Here is a 20,856-nt window from a genome sequence, read left to right as displayed (position 1 = left end):
TATTTCTCCAAACCCTAAACACTTTCCCAACCTTAATTTATATTCTCCCTTCGTCCCTACTACAGACATACAAGTTTTGTTACTTTTATTTCTCCTGAACACTTTCCCAACCTTAATTTATATTCTCTCTCTGTCTCGACTAGAGGCTCCTTCTAAATAGCTTTACTGACCTTAGAACAACTCTAAGAGTATTTTTTTAGCAATACTTCCTTGTTTGGATAGCCATCATACCTATTTTAATACTACCTATTTTTTTCTTCAACAACTCCAACAATACTACCTAAATCATGACTCCCAAATTTATTCGAACAGTCAATGACATGTGGAACCCATTTATCATCCTCCTTGTTGCCATGGATGAACTTGGGCATCAGTAGTGTGCCGCCGGGGATGGGAATAGGCAGGGGAAGGCCGCTGCTGGAGAAGGAAATCCACCGCGAGGGAGGGGTGCCGCTGGGGAGGACCTACCATGCCAGTGCTGGGAGGCCCGTCAGGGACGACTAGATCAGGCCTCACCAGACCTGTGAATTGTTGGAGATGCTAATGCTGTGGGTGTGGGGGTATAAACCCCTATACCCTCATGGGCCTATATGGGCCGCACCATCAGAGGTGGCTCGGCCCACAAGATGAAGACGTGCGGCGCACGACTGGTCGGCGTGCACCGCAAGGCTACAAGATTTTGTACCAAATAGGATACTTTGCTTGTAACTCTGTCCCTTCAGGATATATAAGGAGGGGCAGGGGTCCCCTAGAGGACAGACCATATCACATCATATTCTCTCAACACAATCCAATACAACCAGACGCAGGACGTAGGTATTACGCCAACTCGGCGGCCGAACCTGGATAAAAAGCTTGTCCGTGTCTTGCGTCACCATCGAGTTCGTAGTTTGCGCACCGTCTACCGATAAACTACTACCGTGGGTATACCCCAAGGTAGACTGCCGACTAGCTTTCGTCGACAGTGGCGCGCCAGGTAGGGGGTGTGCGTACAGCTCTCCTAAACGAACAAGATGGCCATCATCCCAAACTTCGTGGCCATGGCGGGCGGCTTCACGTTCACCGTCAGCTTCAACAGCTTCACCACCACGACCGCGAAGGAGGCGTAGATCCAATCTGTGCCGATCACTTCTTCACCGACGTCGGCTGCAGCTCCAACCACGCTGGCTACGACTTTGACCACACCAGCAACGTTTCCGACCACGCCGACAACGCGTCGCACGCTTCCCTGCTACAAAGGGAGGCAGATCGACAACACCGACCTGCTCGGGCCATCGACCGAATTGTTTGGCCTACTTGCTTTGACCACCAGTCGCAATAATAATCGCCGCGAAGAACGACGCTATGACAACAGCGACCACCGTCATGACAAGTCGAAAAGCTCGAGGGCCGGACAATTTTGTCGTCACCGACTAGACTTTCTTTCAAAGATAAGTACACTTCTAATATTTTATTTATTTTTAGCATAATATTTTTAAGATTATTATTCTTCAAAACAAACTTTTTTTAGCCGACTAGTTTTTTCTCCTACACGAGCTTTCCAGAGCCGGTATTGTCTCCGACTCCTCCCTACACGTGCACGAGATCCGCCCTCTGCGTTCCGGGTGGTCGGCAGTACTCTCTGACGTGGCTGACAATCCTACGCATGCCTAGGTTCCGCACCTCATGCTGATTGTTGGCTAGACCAGAGCTGGTACAAGCTCTAGGATGAATTAACTACTTGTGCTAATTTTATAACAAAAAATCTAAAACTTATCTCAGTACTGATTTTTATCTAAAGTTTATTTATACATCATGTACTACCTATTCTTTATATTTATTTTTCAGGGGTTTGGCCCAGTCGACAAGCTACGCTCGGGGACTCGTCGACTATTCCCTACGCTGTGCCCGGGGACTGCTCCGACCACCGAGCACGTTTACGTTCCCAACCACGCTCGGGGACTTGTCGACTACTCTCTATGCTTTGCTCGAAGACTGTGCCGACCACCGAGCACGTTTACGTTCCCAACCACGCTCGGGGACTTGTCCACCGGTCCCTACGTCGTGCTCGGGGACTGTGCCGACCACCGAGCACTGTACGCTCGGGGACTGGTCGACCAGCTCACCAATTTAAGAGCTTGGGGACTGCACCGACCACCGAGCACTATACGCTCAGGGACTGGTCGACCAGCCCACCAATTTGAGAATTCGGGGACTGTACCGACCACCGAGCGTTCTATGCTCGGGGACTGGTCGATTAGTCTATTCAATTGCATACGAGCGTGATATGCTCGGGGACTGATTTTTTAGACCTTGCTACAAGGCTCATACTTCGCCTTCCAGCAAGCTCGGGGACTACATCGGTACGATGCATCTGACGATGCATCTCAGTTTCAGAATTTCTTTGAGGACTTTTCTTTTTGACCCTGGCACCACGTGCCTACGTCACCTACTACCAGGCTCGGGGACTAAGTGGGCACACTTCACCTTGCGGTGAATGTGCTTGCTTTTTGAAAGACTATACTTTTCAGAAAAGTAAAGTGGGCACACTTCACCAGGAAAGAAATCTTTTTTAATTTGGAGCACCATGCATTCTTCGAACAACCTACTTCTTTGATGTCAATGTTGATCAACTGTCTTTTGAGTTGGTCAAAATACCGTTGCAACTGTTTGGGCGACTTTCCTGTTTATTGAAGACGTCAAGCCTCGCTGATCGAAGAAGCTCAAGACGGCGTGTTACATCACAATACATGGTGCTCGGGGACTAGCTGTGGGGGTATAAACCCCTATACCCTCATGGGCCTATATGGGCCGCACCATCAGAGGTGGCTCGGCCCACAAGATGAAGACGTGCGGCGCACGACTGGTCGGCGTGCACCGCAAGGCTACAAGATTTTGTACCAAATAGGATACTTTGCTTGTAACTCTGTCCCTTCAGGATATATAAGGAGGGGCAGGGGTCCCCTAGAGGACAGACCATATCACATCATATTCTCTCAACACAATCCAATACAACCAGACGCAGGACGTAGGTATTACGCCAACTCGGCGGCCGAACCTGGATAAAAAGCTTGTCCGTGTCTTGCGTCACCATCGAGTTCGTAGTTTGCGCACCGTCTACCGATAAACTACTACCGTGGGTATACCCCAAGGTAGACTGCCGACTAGCTTTCGTCGACAGTGGGAGATGCTCTAAATGCACCAATCTCAATAGTGTCTCTCTCAAACTATTATTCAAAGGTTTTTCAGTGTGGGAAGCTGCTCTTTGCCGTGCACTCAAGATGAAGGTCCTTGGCCTGGCCTCCTTGGTGCGTACCATTGCGAGGCAGCGTGCGCGGGTGCGGTTTCTTAAGGAAGGCGATGCCAACACTAGGTTCTACCACCTGCAGGCCTGCCACAGGACAAGGAAAGGCAGAATTGAGTCACTACACGTTGAGGGTGCCCAGCTGGTAACCGATGCAGCCATGGCGGAGGTCCTCTACGACCACTATAACGCTTTACTGGGCACCAACTTTGTCCGCTCCAGAAGGTTCGACTTCCATGTCATTGGCATGCCCTCCTTGGATCTGGCTTGCTTGGAGTCCCTGTTCTCGGAGGAGGAGGTGTGGTCGGTCATCCAAGGTCTACCCAATGAGAAAGCCCCTGGACCAGATGGGTTCACGGGGCTCTTTTACAAGGTGGCTTGGCCAACGATCAAAAGGGACATCATGAATGCTTTCAACGCCTTCTGGGCTCAAGATGCACGCAGTTTGCACCATGTCAATGAGGCCTTCCTGGTGTTGCTTAAGAAAAAAGACGCCCCCAGGAGATTAAAGACTTTCGGCCGATTAGTTTAGTACACAGCTTTGGGAAGCTACTTACTAAATGCATGGCGGCCAGGTTGGCGCCGGTTCTTGATAGGTTGGTCCTCAAGAACCAGAGCGCGTTCATTCGGGGGAGAAGCATTCATGATAATTTCCATGACGTGAGATGGGCTTGCCAGGAGATTTACAGACGGCGGCAGTCTTGTGTTTTGCTCAAGGTGGACATTGCGAAAGCCTTTGATTCGGTGGCTTGGGTTTTTCTACTGGAAGTTTTACAGCATGCAGGGTTCGGTCGACGTTGGTGCAATTGGGTGTCAAATGTGTTGTCCTCTTCGAGCACAAAGATACTACTTAATGGCAGGCCAGGGTGTCGAATTTGTCATGCAAGGGGGCTCCGGCAGGGTGACCCCCTTTCACCAATGTTTTTTGTCTTGGTCATGGATGTGCTCAATCGTTTGCTAGGATGGTTGGAGCAGCAAGGCCTGCTGGAGCCCGTGGCTGGTCTGTTGGGTCACCGTGTTAGCTTATATGCTGATGACCTAGTGATGTTTGTGAGACCGGACAGGCAAAGCTTGGAAGCAGTTAAAGCAGTGCTCCATATCTTTGGCCTCGCCACCGGCCTGGTGGCAAACCTAGAGAAGAGTGCTGCGACGCCTATCAACTGCAGTGAAGAGGAGTTGAGTTTGGTCCAATCTACTCTTAACTGCTTGCAGGTCCAGTTCCCCTGCAGATATCTTGGGATCCCGCTGTCGGTATTTCGTCTCAAGCGCTCCGATGAGCAGCCACTCATTGATAAGGTCGCTGCCCGGATACCGGGTTGGAATGGTGGACTGCTCAACGCGCCTGGTCGAACGGCTCTCACTAAGGCGACTCTGTCTGCCATTCCGGTACACACCGCCATTGCTGTTTGCCTTTCTCCTTGGGCAATTGCCACGATCGACAAGCTTCGGCGGGCTTTCATCTGGTCTGGACGAGATGAGGTGGGTGGTGGCCATTGCAAGGTGGCATGGCCCGTGGTCACAAGACCGAAGGAGCTAGGCGGTCTAGGGGTCTCGGACCTCCGGCGCGTGGGTGTGACGTTGCGTGCGCGTTGGGTCTGGCAAGACCGCACCAATGGGAGGCCACCGCGCACAGCCGAGCGACAGGTGATACACTTGTTCCAAGCAGCCACTATCTGTTCCCTTGGAGATGGAAGGTCCATCTTCTTCTGGACCGATGCTTGGCTGCATGGTCAGAGGATCGACTCCTTCGCGCCCCTAGTGGTCGCTGCAGTGAAGAAGAGGAAGCTCAGAGCCTTAGTTGCTGAAGCTTTGCCTGGACATGTCTGGGTACGGCACCTGGAGGGCGCGTTCACTCAGCGCTTCCTCATCCAGTTCGGCCTGCTCTGCGACAAGCTGGAGGAGATGCAGCTGGTGGACGGTCCAAACACCTTCATCTGGAGGCTCTCGGCGAACGGGCAGTACTCGGCTGCGAGTGCCTATGGCGCCATGTTTCTAGGATCCTCGCCGGTCCTTGGTGCGAAGGAGCTGTGGAAGACAGCCGCGCCGGCCCGGGTTCGTTTCTTCTTTTGGCTTTGCCTCCATGACCGCTGCTGGACGGGAAACAGGAGGTTTAGACATGGGTTGCAGCAATCCGATGAATGTGTTTTGTGCGATCAGGCTCCGGAAACTTTGGATCACATTTTGCTTGGCTGCTGCTTGAGTCGACAAGTGTGGTTCATTTGGTTGTCTAAGCTGCAACTACAGGATGTGGACACCGTTGCGGAAGAAAGGGTGCCGCATTGGTGGATCAGCAGCCGCAAGCTGGTGCCTAAAACGTTGCGGAGGGGCTTCGACACCCTGGTCTTCTTGATTGGCTGGTTGCTTTGGAAGGAAAGGAATGCTAGAACCTTTGGTTCAGCGGCGTCACTCCCGACCGCGCTCTTTGAGGCCATGTTGTCTGAAGCGCGGGCTTGGGAGTCGGCCGGTTGCACTCAACTTGGTGTTTTGCTTGCCAGGTTTTAGTGTGCCGCCTCTGTTGCTCTCTTTTGGTAGCCTGTAGTTCCTTGTCTCGCTTGGTAGGGTGGTCGGTTCTTCTGGTTGTTACTATTGCGTGTCCGGTTTGTAAGGTCCTGAACTTTGATTCACCTTTATTCTGCTTAATGAAAAACACGCAACGGCGTGGTCGTGAAAAAAATAGGTTTTTCAGTGAGCCCGAGAATATGACACGATCTGGTGTGCACTGGTCTAGCGAGGATTTATCAAACTGCAATCAGCACATTTGTTTAATACTCTAGTCTAGTGTGTGGCCACCTTTTACGCAAACGTACCTTTTAGCGACTTCACAGGGAAGAAATCAAATAAATCCACCAATGACTGAGTAGAAAGGGTGATTTGACAGATACAACAAATCCCCAAAAAAAAAAATCATAAGCCTACGACCGATGAACAACTTCCTGAGGAGATCTACACGATGCTGGAGAAGATGACCAAGGCCCAAGCAGCTAGTGATCCTTGTTATCATGAGCGATTACAGCAAGCTCCAATATGTCCTTACCTGCGTCATCATGATATCGACGGACCTACAGGGTATACCGGCATAATCCTGGACCTGGAGGCATGGTGATCACGCGTTGACAAAGTTACACCGTTGTAATCTAAAAATAGCATGATTGAATTTACTCTGCAATACAGCAATAGTACAAAATGTACAATATGCTAAGCTTTTATCCAGGACATAAAAATAACAAGGTGAAAATTTATCGGTCTTCCACAGAGGAAGCACGTTACACGTTCATTTATCATAGACATCAACAAGAAAATTTATCGGTCTTCGAGCTCGGCGATGCAGAGGTTGGTGATGCACCCACCGGTCTGCCATTGTGTGAGCCGTCCTGGAATTTGCGTTTCATTGCGTGACCGTGTCGTCGTTGTCGAGCGCCAACCACACGTGCTCCTCGCCGTGCGCGACGTCGTATTGAGCACCGGCAGCAATATCTCTTGTCGTGCTACGTGTAGTCTGCCATCACGCTAGGAAAGAAAAGAAAAAGATATAAATTTATCAGCTAAATTTACCGGATATTTAACAGTATTTCATTTTATACAAAATTAGTGTACTCCTCGACATTTTACCATGGGTTGTCCATTAGGTGGCCCGTGGGCCGTGGCCATTAACATCCGAAAGCTAGTGGGCCCTAAGGCGCGTATTAACAGGAGTTGCCAGCATCAGCAACAGAGCAGATTCGGTACGCAACGGTCGATGGGCTAGCAAAGTGGGGAAAATATTCTCTGCACTCATCAGCCCGCATGTTACACATTGGGCCGAAATCGGCCCAGGACATTGCAGTCACGGTTCGTGATGCAGGCGGTTAATTCAGCGCATTGGCAGCCGTAACTGCCCCATCAGCCCGCATGTTGCGGCTCCGCAGAGAATGAACGCATCAAGATACGCACAAAAGATACATGGACGGCCTGGAGTCGGTGTTGCACGGTAGTCGGTATACAACACGACTGCAGAGAAATTTTTTTCCAGCAAAGTGACCGTCTTGAGATGCGAGATGGACAACGTTGACCTTAGAGCACCCACAGCGGGCAAAATAAAACGACTCATCGTCCTAGCTGGCGTCTCATTGAATCGGTTTAACCATTGGACGAATCGACTCATCAAGGAGAGAGGATGAACCGATACAATATTTAGAGTCAACTCTTCATGAATGAAATACCATTTTGAAGGACAAAGGGATGCATGCACACCATGGCATAAACTCTCGTCGGCTTGTTGTAGCGGAGTGAAGACATCTGCACGTAACCTCGTTCGTGCTGTCGGCCAGAGTCTATTGTGCTACTGAATCGATTGGAGAAGGATGAATTAGTTTCTAGATGAGTCAACTCGTTCTCTGTATAAGTGTCATTCTCTCTTCCACGAGATGACTCATCACTACGGATGCTCTTAGGCCTTGTTTATTGGCAAAATTTTTTAGTTTTGGATAATGTAGCATTTTCGTTTGTATTTGTTAATTATTATTTAATTATAGACTAACTAAGTTTAAAGAATTCATTTTGCAAATTACAGACAAACTGTATAATTAGTTTTTATTTTTGTCTATATTTAATACTCTATACATGTGTCAAAAAATTTGATGTGGTGGAGAATCTTGAAATTTTTTGAACTAAATAATGCGTTGCCTGTGGAGTTGCTGGTGCTGTGAAGATTTGTCATTGACGGCAGAACCTTTTGAGAGAATTTACACATTGCTTAAGTGTGCTTCAGTCGTGTCACTAAGAGGATTAATTGAAGCGAACCAAACATATAGCTAGCTAGTTCGCTTGAGTTTATCAACCGAATCTGCCAGCCATTCAACAGAATTTTTTTCACAACAAATGTCATGGCTTATCAGCCAAACAAACAAGTTAGATTTTTATAATAAAATCTGTTAGACTGAATTTAAGTCCTTGATTTTTATGATAAAAAATACAAGACTATATCTATCTATTTATTATTATATATTTAGGTTATTTAGATCATATTTTATTTTCGTTTCTATTATTTTATTGCTCATAGTCATACTCATTATTTATTTAAATTGTCGTTTGCATTGAATCAGACCTGAATATATACAAGAGGATCTGGCATTTTATGAGTATATAGATGTGGAATACAGTATGAAACAAACCTCACAAAGCCATTCTACCACATGTATAGATCCTATTTAGTGATTATACATAGCTAGAGTTTTACTTTATGTTGATTGTTTGATTACATTATAGGTTTCAAACATGGCAGTAACTCAAATATCATGCAGTCAACTAGTTATGTGATCATACAGCGTATAAAACAACAATTTACATAAATAACGGGTGTGGCTGCAAGCGACAAAACACTAGTACTATGAACAAATGGGATCCAAATAGAGCACCAACAAATATATAACATTTTTTTAAAAAAAACTATTTTCACATTTTCTAATTTAAAATGAATAGTAATGAACTTCTACATATTAACATAAATTTCGACTGCTTTAGGAAATATAAAGCCGATTCTGTATTTTTGGGTTGAAAATTCAACTGGCATGCAAGTATAGGTTGGAAAATGATATATTACTAGATCATGTGAGCTTCGGCCCTAGGTTCTGATTAGGGATGAAAACGGATCGGATACGAACGGATATCACCGATATCATATTTGTTTTCATATTTCTGGTCGGATTCGGATTCGAATACGGATAATGTCAATCATGTCGGATAAGATATGATTCGATGTCGACATCATAAATATACGATTTAAGTATTCGGATACGGATACGGTATCGGATGTTAAACATTCGGACTCGGATACGGACAGATCTAAACCTCTCTAAACGAATTCGGTCCCGAATACGGTCGGAAAATATCGGTACCGTTTTCAGTTCTGATGTCCTACCTCCGCCTCAAAAAGATGTGATTCTGTATCATTAAAAAAAAGTAACTCTGGGTTTGTATTGAGTTAAACTTCCTTAATTTTTTTTTTGGGATGGAGATGGAGGGAGTATGTAGCTTTTAACAAGGTAGCTTTCGCGATCTGATGAACTGTTCAGTAGTGCCAACATTTTGAGAAACTTGTTTCTAACTCTTGCTACACGGTTCATATTGTCCCCGCTGTTGCATCGCTTGCAGGCTGCAGCATAAGAGTCATTTCCAAATTCCAAGTACTACAAGTAGTTGCTAACTAACACGATTACACGCAGCACTCCGAAAAAGCGAGACAGATACAATGTCTTGGTACCAGCTAAGCTAGTAGTACTCGCGAAAGGCAAGGACGACCGAGCAATCCAAACAGCAGCGCTGACGCCGCCCGACGGCATGTCACGACGGCCGATGGCCCCCACTCGCGCCCGCACGCACGGCACCGGTACAGTACATCACAACAGATGCGACGGGCACGACACGTACTGCATGAACTCGGCGTCGCGGAGCAGCGCCGCCATGGTCTCCGGTGGCAGGCACACCTCGATGTCCACGCTGCCGTCCCCGGCGCGTCCCGGGAACGCCGACATCTTGCCGTCGAACTTGTTGGCGCGCCCGCTCCGTACGGCGAGGGGCCGTCCCCACCCGAAGTCGTTGCCCTCGTACATCGGGAACCGGTTCGAGCTCCCCATCGTGATCACCGCGCCGTCGGGGTTGCCCAGCGGGAAGCACCGGGGCGCGGCCTGCCACGCCGCCGCCGCGCGCCGGATAGTGCCGTCGCCGTACGCCGCGAGGCTCTCATTCAGCTTGCCCGCCGCCCACCTAAGATCGCTGCGAGCCAGCTCCGACACCGTCGCCAGCGTTACAGCGCTCTGGATGGCGTTGCCAAAGTAGACAGGGGAGATGGCCGGCTGCAGCCGGTGCCGGCAGTTCACCGCCATTCGGAACGTCGTCGTCGCGTCGGGCGCCAGGCGTTTCCGGGCACGCGTCACCGCGAGCCATATCTGCGCGCACAGCGACTGGAACGACGAGATCTCCCCGCGCAGCACTTGGGGATTCTTGGGGTCATGCGCCATCTTGCCGTAAACCTCGGCGTCTTGGCCACCGCTCGGACGACGGTTGGCGATTGTTTTCAGCTCGCGAATCGCGTCGGCGCTGAAGTGAAAGACGCGCTCACGGAGAGGCGCGTCCACGTCGAAGGTCACCGACGGGCCGACGCCGCCGGGGAAGCGGAGGACGGCGGTGGACTCGCCAAAGAAGTTTCGGCGGAAGTCCGGCATCTTGGGTGACTCGCCGCGGCAGATGGCCGCCCAGGTGTTGAAGAATTGCCAAAAGGAGGTGCCGTCCACGACGGCGTGGTTGGCGACGATGCCGATAAAGACGGCGCCGTCACCGAGCACGGTGACCTGGAACGACGTGAGCGGGCGACGGTGGCCTTCGTAGCTCACGGTCCGGTCCATGGGGAACAAGTCCTTTGTCAACTTGGTGGGCACGTCGGCGTCAGGGACGAGAAAGTCGTCAAGCGACAGGCCGGGCGCGACGGCGTGGAGGAAGTCCACGCCCGCGTCGTTGCAGCGGATGACGATGCGGTCGTCGGGCAGCGTGACGAGGCGGCCGGCGAGGGCCGGGACGACGGCGAGCGCTCGGGACAGCGACGACAGGAGCAGCGACACGAGCGAGGGCATGGGCAGGTCGGGCGCCGGGAAGAAGAGCCCCTTCTGGATGTAGTGGCACGACAGCATGGGCAGGTCGGAGACGGACAGCGTGAGGTCGCCGATCGCGGACGCGGCGTCCGGGCGAACGTGCTGCCTCGACACGACGGTGATGCCCGAGGGCGGCGCGTCCAGGCAGGCGGCGGCGGCGGCCTGCAGTTTGGGCGCCATAATGGCGGACGCGGCCGGGGCGGCGTCCAGCATAGGCATGGTGGAGATCATCTGGGCCATAGGTGTGTTGGATTGCCCGGCGCTACACCACCGGCCGCTTGCTGCTGATGTAGCAGCGGCGGTGGGAGTGGAGTGGCAGTGGAGACCGTGTGCGTGCGTGTATGGGTGAGCGCTGTGCGATACGGCCAAAGAGGTGGTTTGGGCAGTGCCGCCTTTGCTGTGAACACCGAACAACCTTGGGCAGTTTATATAGGACACGAGGAGGAGCTGGATGCATGCACCTGGGCAGCCTTCTTTTGCCAGTACTGTTTTGGATATTCTCTGGCCAGGTTTTTGTGGCTGTCAGAAGCAGATATATCAGATAAAGGTGAAGCTAGAGATTTGTTCTATTGCCTATGAACAGTGTGTGAGACACAGTCACTCGAGAAAACACAGAAGATACCGTTTAAAAGTATTGATGATATGGAACTTCACCATGCTCGGCTGGTTATATTTTTTAACTGATACTGATGTTGATGTTAATTTATTATAAGAAAAAAAATACTGTTATATAACTAAAACCATTATTATCAGTAAAAGTTTTTTCACGACTCATTTCAGCATAGCTTTTCCGCAAAAGGAACAGCATATATATAATTTCTTTTTTCGAAACGTCAATTTGGATTGTTCATGTTCTGCGGCTGCCAACAGGTGTCCCCTCCTTTCGAACGAAGAGGAACAAGTGTCCAGGAAGTGCGCCACAAATATTCTTATTATATTTTTTGTTTTAAAAGCAAGCTAGCTAATCAAACCGGTAACTCATCGGCTTGATGACTGTTAGAGCACTTGTTGACGAGATATTACAGAGTACACTGAACATGTTGCTGGACGAATTCAATGAACACGCAACGGCTTTCCGTATTAAAATCAACAAATGTATAACATCACAAGTTTTTTGTTGTCATGCTAATATAGCCTCGATTAATGTCTTCAGTCTACTGGATTTTTGAATGCGTTAGCCACGCACTACTGTAACGTTCGTCTATCTAGCTACTCGTCCATATATATGCGATTAATAAGCTAGGACAGCATCTTCTTTCATAATTATTCATGTCCTGTCGTCCAATCCATATCCGCCTCATCAAGAACAAATACTCCAATATTGATTACTAGTCAGTAGCGTTTACGCCTCCATCATCATCTCTTCGTCAGTTACGTGGTCTACGTCCCTGCTGAAATAGAATACGTTGCTCTTGCCTTGTTGCCTAGTCAGTCTAGTGACATATGAATCGTCGCTTGCGAAATGATGATACTTTCAGTTCTTTATTTACATTTTCCCATCGAGATTGGTCCTGTGCGCATTTTATTTTTCAATCTCAACAGTATTTTATCGTGCTTCGTGCATGATAATGTATAAGAAGCGAATTGTACACTGAATGAAAAAAAAAAAGGGAAAGAAAGGCTCACTGATGCTGTTTTGCTGACGGATCACCTAATAAATTAGCTGTAGATACCGCCTCCTACGCAGTTTCAGCCTGTCACTGTACGTAATCCGTACAAAACTAAAGATCGATGTAGTATTTATTATTTGCGGTACGGGGGGCATCGAGGCAGGCGTGTGCCGCGCAGCAGACTGCCTGGGCCTGGGCTAGCTCGCTGTGTTCTCCATCCCCAGCCCAGCCAGCCGTTGTTGGCTGCCTCGTGCCCCAGAACGATGCAGCGGGAGCGTCAGGACGTGGACCACGACCATCGGCAGCAATGGCCGCGTGTCGTAGTCTGCAGGACGTACTGTAATGCATCGGTTTCCGCTGGTTGCAATCATGCGATGGCAAGCTAGCGTTCGCGACGCACGGCCGGCGAGGACGTGCTAGCGAAATAGGCTGGGGCGCACGCCCCGGTTGGCTCGGCCTCCGCGGGGGCCGCCGCTCGTCCTTCAACTCTCGGCGGATACATGAACCTGCCGCCTTCCGTCCTGTCCAGCTAGCCATTGCCGTCCGTCCGTCCGGCGAAGAATCTTCTTCGGTCGGGGCCGGTACAGAAGCTGAAACCGATGCGCCTGCTGCTGCTGCTGCTGGTCGCCGTTACATACTCACTTCATGTCGCTACATTCATGCATTCCTCTTCCTCTCCTACTACCGAGCAGATCGAGTTTATGCCACGCACACAAGACACAACCCTGTGTACATACGTACAGGATACATGTATCGGACAGGAATGTGTAAACTAGTCGTCGTTCCTCCCTCGCTGCTGCGGCTGGTGAGCTGGAGGCCGATCATTCGATCGGCCAGCCACTGAACCTGAGCGCCGCCCTGCCTGCTGGCTGCTGCTGCTGCATCGGCGGAAGGCCCCCCACTTTCTTAGGGCCTGTTTAGATTGGGAACGAAAATTTTTTGGGTGTCACATCGGATGTGTCGGAAGGATGTCGGGAGGGGTTTTTAGAAACTAATAAAAAAAATAAATTACATAGCTCGTCAGGAAACTGCAAGACAAATTTATTAAGCATAATTAATCTGTCATTAGCATATGTGGGTTACTGTAGCACTTAAGGCTAATCATGGAGTAACTAGGCTTAAAAGATTCGTCTCGCGATTCTCAACTAAACTGTGTAATTAGTTTATTTTTTTATCTATATTTAATGTTTCATGCATGTGTCCAAAGATTCGATGGGATGGATGAAAAAATTTTGGGTGAGAAACTAAACAGGGCCTTATTGCCATTCCGGACTCGTGTTCAGCACCCTCCGGACGCATCGGAATGGCCGGTTTCGGGTATAAGAAATTCGCGGCCGCGGATCCCGATGTCACTCGGGCGGCAAGCGGGTGCGGTGCGGCCCGGTGCCCCGCACGCGCGAGCGCGGGCGGGCGAGGGGGCTGGGCGCCGGGGATTAAACAAAAGGCAGACAAGGTGGCCTGCACCCGGCCGGGCGGCGCGCGCGGCCTCGCTGGCTCTGCGGCAGCTAGGAGCCGGCCCTGACCTACCGAATGTCAACCACCACCAACGCGGCTGATGCATGCAGTGCAGCCGTGCATGCGCAGGTGCAGCTCAGCTGGCGCTGGCGCTGGCGCTGGCGGGTGGCGGCAATGGCGGTCGTGGGACGGTGGCGCAAGTTGGGTTCCCGCCGGCCTGGGGCAGCCTTTCGGTTGTCTGGGGCCTGCCAGTCCGGTTGGCAACCCATAATTTTGCAATCTCTCGTTCCCCCTGGCCCTGCCTGCCCTCTGCACCTGTCTGCGGATCACCGGTCATCGTGGTGCGGTGTCCAGGAACCATCCAGGCCCCAGCTGATGAGCACACGCTGCCCACGGGACCGTACATTTTCTCCCCACCAGCGTCACAAAGAGCGGAATTATAGCTCCATAATAAGCTCCAGTTTTGAACAAAAACGGTTTTACTCTACCGAATTCAAGCCAAATGTTACAGCTCTATATTCCAGATTCATAGAAAATATAGATCAAAAGGCCAATACATAGATTTGGGAAGGCTCCTTGCTCTATAAACACCGGCTTCAAACCTTCTTATCATAATTACCAACCATACAACCAATTACATGTTGCAATACATCTGGCTTGGGTCCAAATATGAAATTCCCATGAAAAAAAAATCAATGGCCCGTCCATGTGTGCAAAAAGGAAAAGTGAGAACTTTTTAGTCTCACCTTGTTTGTGGAAATGGAGATAGCAATACTTAAATACGAAAGTCCTTTTCACATCAAGTCTGTTGTGAGGGGTAGAAAAGAAGCCCACACACACTCGCGTGCCTCACCTTGTTGAATTGAGCGAAGGGTGTGGGGGCATGGCACCTACATGAACGGTCCATCAAAATTTGTCCCTTGGCACTACAAAGGCACGGACTTTTTTTTTGCGAATTTAGTTTTTGGTTCCTTAGCCTCTAAGTTTGTGGATGGGAGTCCTAAATGGTTTAGATCGTGATCACGACATGAGATCGGCTTGGACATGCCTACATAAGCAGCTTATCGGCCAATGTAAAAATGAATCTAATCAAGTTAGGGTTTTGCCTCTTCTCATTGTTGTGCCGCCACCATAGCCTCTCCATCCCTAGCGCATGAGTACACGTGTGATCGGGAGAGCATGTCTCAAAACCCTCGTCCTTGCGATCCTGCACCAGGAGAGGACTAATAAGGTTTTTGGGAAGGCTCTTCCTGTGACTCCTCCCAACTTCCATGACGGGTTGTCTTCCATCCAAGTCAGGCGGTGCTACGTCCTAGCATATTCGTCATTGGTTGCTCTGAGCTCTTCCTCCACCGCTCATCAACGACTTCGTACCACTACCAGCAACATCTTCTTCATCACCAACAACGCCGCCTTAATTCCTCTACAAACCAAAGTACACATCCTATAATCCAATCTATTTATTACAATATGCATGTTGTTTTGATTATGAGGATATTCTGTTCATACTATCCAATCTAACTAGTATGTTATGTCTAGCTACAAAGGGAGAGATTTGGAATACAAGACAAGTCATCCTAGATTCAAACCCATCATATATCTATCTCTAGAGTTTGTATAAGACAATATCTTCTTCATCCCTAACTGTAAACATCTATACTTGTAACAATATGCATAGGTGTTCAGTTAAATACTTGTGAGTAATGAACTTGTTCTTTTGGTTGCTTCCATTGCTTATTGTACTCATAGAAGATAATGCTTTCGGTTGGAAGCTTAGGGAGGATCATAAGTAAATGAGAGATCAATGGATGTTCCAAACGAATAACCACTTCACCCACGACCACGAGTTATCCTCCAGAAGAAGCAGTAGCATCGCAACAATTGACACATATGATTATAATGTTTTCTCTCTCTCGGACACATAAGTGACGATAAAATCTTAGAATTGATAGTCCTTAGAATGCGCGGTTCTCCCTTTTTATTATATTTAGGTTGTGTGTGTTCTCAGAGGTTGGAAGTGGATTCATAACTATTGTCTCAATTCTACGTCATGATTATGAATTAATAAAATTAATATTTTATAAAAAAGGAGTAACTACTATAGTGGGCTTAGAATATTCCATGCGTGCTACTAGTAGAAAAGCTACCAACCTCGCAACTTGCACTTCTCCTAATAATGGTGATGTTTTTCCTCATTGTTCACGCTTGCATGCATTTTGCACTAAGAAAATTCCATCGGATCAAGGCATCACACAGCGCTAGCAGCCGCCGTCACTCATTGGATAAGGATTTGAAACCTAGAGCGAGGACAGATCGTAGCAATACTTATTAGGTTTATTTGCTATGAGGCAAGAGGAAACAGTCGCGAGTCACGACAGACAAAAACCAAATCCATTGAACAGATCTTGGTCCCGTTAGAGTGCTCCAATCATCACGCACTTAATTCCAAATCTAGAATATTAAATCGCCTTTTCCACTATAAAGGGAGAAGTCCACTATTGACATGGACAGGCACGGAAGAAGAAAAAGTTACGTACCCACAATTAAAAAAACACCATATGTCTAAAACTCTAGATCGTTAAGGCCTGCCCAAAGGTTTCAGGTAAATTTTGTACTGAAAGCACCGAGCACCACCGATTTAAATATTTTGTGCAAGATTTTTTTCGTGCTGTGTTTTTTGTCGCTAAGGTAAAAATTTAGGACGGGTTCAACTCAGAGATTATATAAGATAGTTGTTTGACGTAGAACCAAAAAAACACATTTCCAATTGATGTTTTTCTTCAAAATTATCTTTTATCTCTTCACATGCATGTCTTTTGTATCATCTACCTACACATTTCTCTATATCTTGGTTCCGTGCAAAAGAAACTTTTCTCTTCTCTCTTTTAAATTTGAATCAAAATTTTGCTTAGTTAGCTTCCTAGCTAATTAATGGCCACAGAAACCATCTAGTTTCTGGACTAGGAAGTGTAGATCTTAATTTCCATCAAAATTTTGCTTAATTAGCATGCTAATTAAGGGTCATAGAAACCATCTAGTTTCCGGACCAGGAAGCTTCGAAGTCCTGTTCAGATTTCATAGACAACAGAATCACCTGTAACCCATGTTCTTGGCTATTGGGAGTAAGCAAGAGTCAGATTCTTATTTTGCTTGCGTGTGTTAGTAAAACAATCACGGGCATGTTTAGACGTTATTAGACATGTAGCAGGTGTCCAAGTCATATATGCCAATATAATCTCCATGCTGATGAGTGATTACTGATCGTCAACTTGCAGTCCGAAGCATCAGAAGTTGCCGGAAAGTCTAAGATGAGGTGAGTTGGGTTCAATGGATCAGACATTTCAATTCCAAGGGTTGGCCTAAGGCCCTAAGCTGCCGAGGTCGATCTCCGTCTCCTTGGGTTCTTCCTGAGCACAGGGCGATGATTCGCGATGTGTTGTCGATTCCCAGCGGTGTGTCGAAATTCTACCCCCCATCCGTTCGATATCCTGAGAAGATCATGGCATAACCGGGCATGAATTGACGCGAGTGGAAGTGGCATCGCTCACCATGATCCACATGCAGGCAGGCAATAGCGCCACCTGCCGTGTTCCCAATGAGTTATCCCCTTTAATTTGCAATTGCAATTGTTGGCGATCATGCATGGCCACTACGATGGAGTCAGTCATTCAGGGCCTTTCACTTGTCTATTGGGGAGGCAGAGCTGCCATGCGAGCCTGGAAGAGACGGCAGGCAGCCAACGCAGGTGGCATGGCCTAACTAACCAGTAACCACGCCCTCATGTCTCCTCCCTGTTCCAGTGTTCCTCCCTTGGTTTCCTTCCGATCCATACGCCGCATCAAGTCAAAGGGTGGCGCCAAACCTGATCGTGGATTGATTCATGGTAGATGGGCGTACCATGCATCATAGCGGTTTGCGGCAACTGTTTCTGGTATCGCAGTCGCCGAACAGAAGCAAGACGACGACCATCCTGCTACTATCAGGAATCTTCAACCCTGCGTGCGTGCAGTCTCTCCTTGGGATAGCAATGTCGTGTATATCGTGTCGCTGTATTTGTTCGAGTAATAACAGGAGCAAAAAGAGAGGGCCGCAACAACCAACGACCGGCACTAACGACGTGCAGTGTTGGGAGGCGATGGTGCGCCGCGATTCATCATGCATCACCATCAAAGTGCGCGGCCTTTGGCTGGCAGTGTCTTTGGTGGTGGCCGGGCAGGGCTGGCCGGCCGGCCGCGCGGTTCCTGTCGGGCGTCCACGCCTCCTGGCCACCGCGTGAGCCCGTTCGTCCGATCGATCAGTGTACCGGCCTGACGACGGTGGTGCGCGCGGCAAATTAAAAGGCAAACGCCAGTGCGACGACGAAAAGCACCCGCACTCCCCCGGAGGGGAGAGCACCAGCCGCGGTTAGTGCGCTCGCGTCTCGCTGCACGAGACACGTGTTACTCGGGGTCGGGGGGCGGTCTGTCCGGTCCGGCGCCGGCTCCGCTGGTCTCGTGACGTTTTGTAACTTTTGTTATTGACCTCATCGCCGGACGCTAGTGGCGGGGGCGCGGCCGGCCCGGACCAACTTGCTGCCTCCACGCTGACAGGGACGCCATGGTTGTCGAGACCTGTAATTTCCATACCGAAAACGAGGAACACTGCCCCGTTACAGTACGATCGCAATTAACAATGCTACGAGTGGTACTCACCAATCTAGTATCTGGTTTACCTACCGGCGTAGGGTGACAGCTTATTAGCGATGAGCAGCCGGCCAATTGTGAATTGCAATTTCGACTATAGTGTACTATATATAGTAGAATAATATAAGGGATCTAACACATGTTTATTAGAGATCGGGAGTGCCAAAGCCCCTACGGCCTACTGACTTATATATAAAAATGAAAAGGTACAACAAAGGAGGGAGCAAAAGAGTTATGGAAAAAAGCAAAAATGAAATAAAATATTACAATGCCCCAAATAAAAAATCGTGTCTAGTAGCTTTCCCAGAAGCAACAAAAACATGTCCAAATAAAATGTTACAATGGCCCAAATAAAATATTACAATGCCTCAAATAAAAAAGCTAATGTGAGTTGTGAGAAGTGAAAGAGCTACAATAAGTTATGTAGAAAAGTTATAAGTTGTTTGGTTAAAATAACAATGAAACAACTATAAAACATATCTCTATTTCCACGTATTTGGAAAAGCAGAAAGATAAAAGCCAAAAATAAGATAAAGGTCTTGCTAAAATTATACAACACGAAAGCAGCTACTTCTACCATATCATCTTCTAGTACTTGTTTAGTTGGTGATTCAATTTTTTTAGGAGAAGCACTTTTTCATAAGCTGAACCAAACAAGCAGTAAGGTCCATAAGGATGACTCTTGACATTAGGCGACTACTTTGTGGCCATCGGATCTTATACAACGGACCAAATTAATACATTCACGTTGTAGATGGGTCGTTATCTCTAGTAGATAAAACAGATGCACGAGGAACTCGAAGCCATAGATACCAGTAATATTAAAGGCTTGTTTGGTTCCTTTGCTTGGTACTATGTTACCTAGTCGAGCGAGGATTCTAAGCAAGTTTTGAGTGTTCCGTTCCTTTACCCGAGTACCTTCAAACCAATATAGGCAAGATTTCTCTTGTTTCTATGAGAGAGCTAAACTGACTTACGACATGTTTGATTTGTCAGCTGGCATTGCTTGCCTTGCCTGGTTGGACAAGGCTTGTCTTGCTAGGGCTAGAGAGCCAAACTAGGTTGTTTGAGTTGGCAAGAAAAATACTAGTAGAAAATATAATCTTTGAGGCAAGTGGTTTCGGAGTACTCCCTCCGTCCAACAAATATTTGCACATCTAAGTTTGGACACAAAAACCAAAATGAAGCCAAAATGATGAAACTGTCCTTACGAAATATCTTGTGTCTTCTCCCAAACCTGTAAAGTATGAATATCCTCTAGTCTCAGCTCTTTGGCCGCAGCTCCAACTAGACCGCGTCTTCGAATCCTGCGGCCACCAGACTTGCCACTGCCGCCTTGGCCACAACGTTGTGTTTGTTCAGTGTTACTCTCGTACCAAGTAAAATTTTAGATAACAAGATGCCTGGTTGATCATTGTGCTCAGTATTAACTCAGTGCTAGTTGTACGTGCCTATGTGGCCGATGGACGACATGTAACATCCCAAAAATTCACATTCAAAAATCACTCGCATTAAAAAATTATTTTCAAAATATATTTCAAAAACTATAAATCATTTGAGCTCTATAGTATCTCCATCTAATTCTTTTTTCATCCATTCTAATTATCCATCTTTAAATATAACCTGCACCGCATGGCATGAGCATCATATGTCCGCTACTTATCCCTCTTGCTCGCTCGCTCTGCCCGATACCCGGCAACGGCGCGTGCGCCGACCCCACCACCATCAGCGCCGCAGCGCACTCACGCCCGGCCCCCTCGCCGAGCGCACTCGCTCGCGCGCGCACCGCGGCATGCGGCCCCACCTCTTGCCTTTTCCCGCGCCTCTTTTGCTGTACAAAAAGATAGCAAGTACCAACAAGCTTACATGCGAGAAAACATAGCAGTGCACCTACACGAATATATATCTCATACATGCATGCATGCAGGACAAGCATGCCACCGTCCATTTGCATGCACCTGCATGCAAAGGACATGGTGATTAGGCACCGTCCATTTGCATGCAACGTGCATGCAAATGAGACATTGCCATTTGCATGAAAATTAGGCACCGTCCACCGTCCTGTCGTCCTGTGTAGCCATGCACTACAGTAGCAATTCTAATGGCACGAAGCTGAGCACCAGAGGCATAACCTCACTCCTTCGGCCTATAAAAAGCCAGCCTCGGGTGCTCACTCTCACCACCCGAGAAACACATTCACTCAC

At 48.4% G+C, this 20,856-nt stretch overlaps 1 protein-coding gene across 1 annotated transcript; it reads right to left on the bottom strand.

The window, feature by feature from the left end:
- LOC8060110 (uncharacterized acetyltransferase At3g50280) lies at positions 9,290–11,300 on the bottom strand. Its single transcript, XM_002456606.2, has one exon. The coding sequence runs from the start codon at positions 11,143–11,145 to the stop codon at positions 9,658–9,660; it is 1,488 nt and encodes a 495-aa protein (XP_002456651.1). The 5' UTR covers positions 11,146–11,300; the 3' UTR covers positions 9,290–9,657.

Source organism: Sorghum bicolor, chromosome 3 (assembly GCF_000003195.3).
Source record: "Sorghum bicolor cultivar BTx623 chromosome 3, Sorghum_bicolor_NCBIv3, whole genome shotgun sequence".
Lineage (NCBI taxonomy): Eukaryota > Viridiplantae > Streptophyta > Magnoliopsida > Poales > Poaceae > Sorghum > Sorghum bicolor.
The sequence above is the reverse complement of the archived record's forward strand: the minus strand, read 5'-3'. Positions and strand labels throughout refer to the sequence as shown.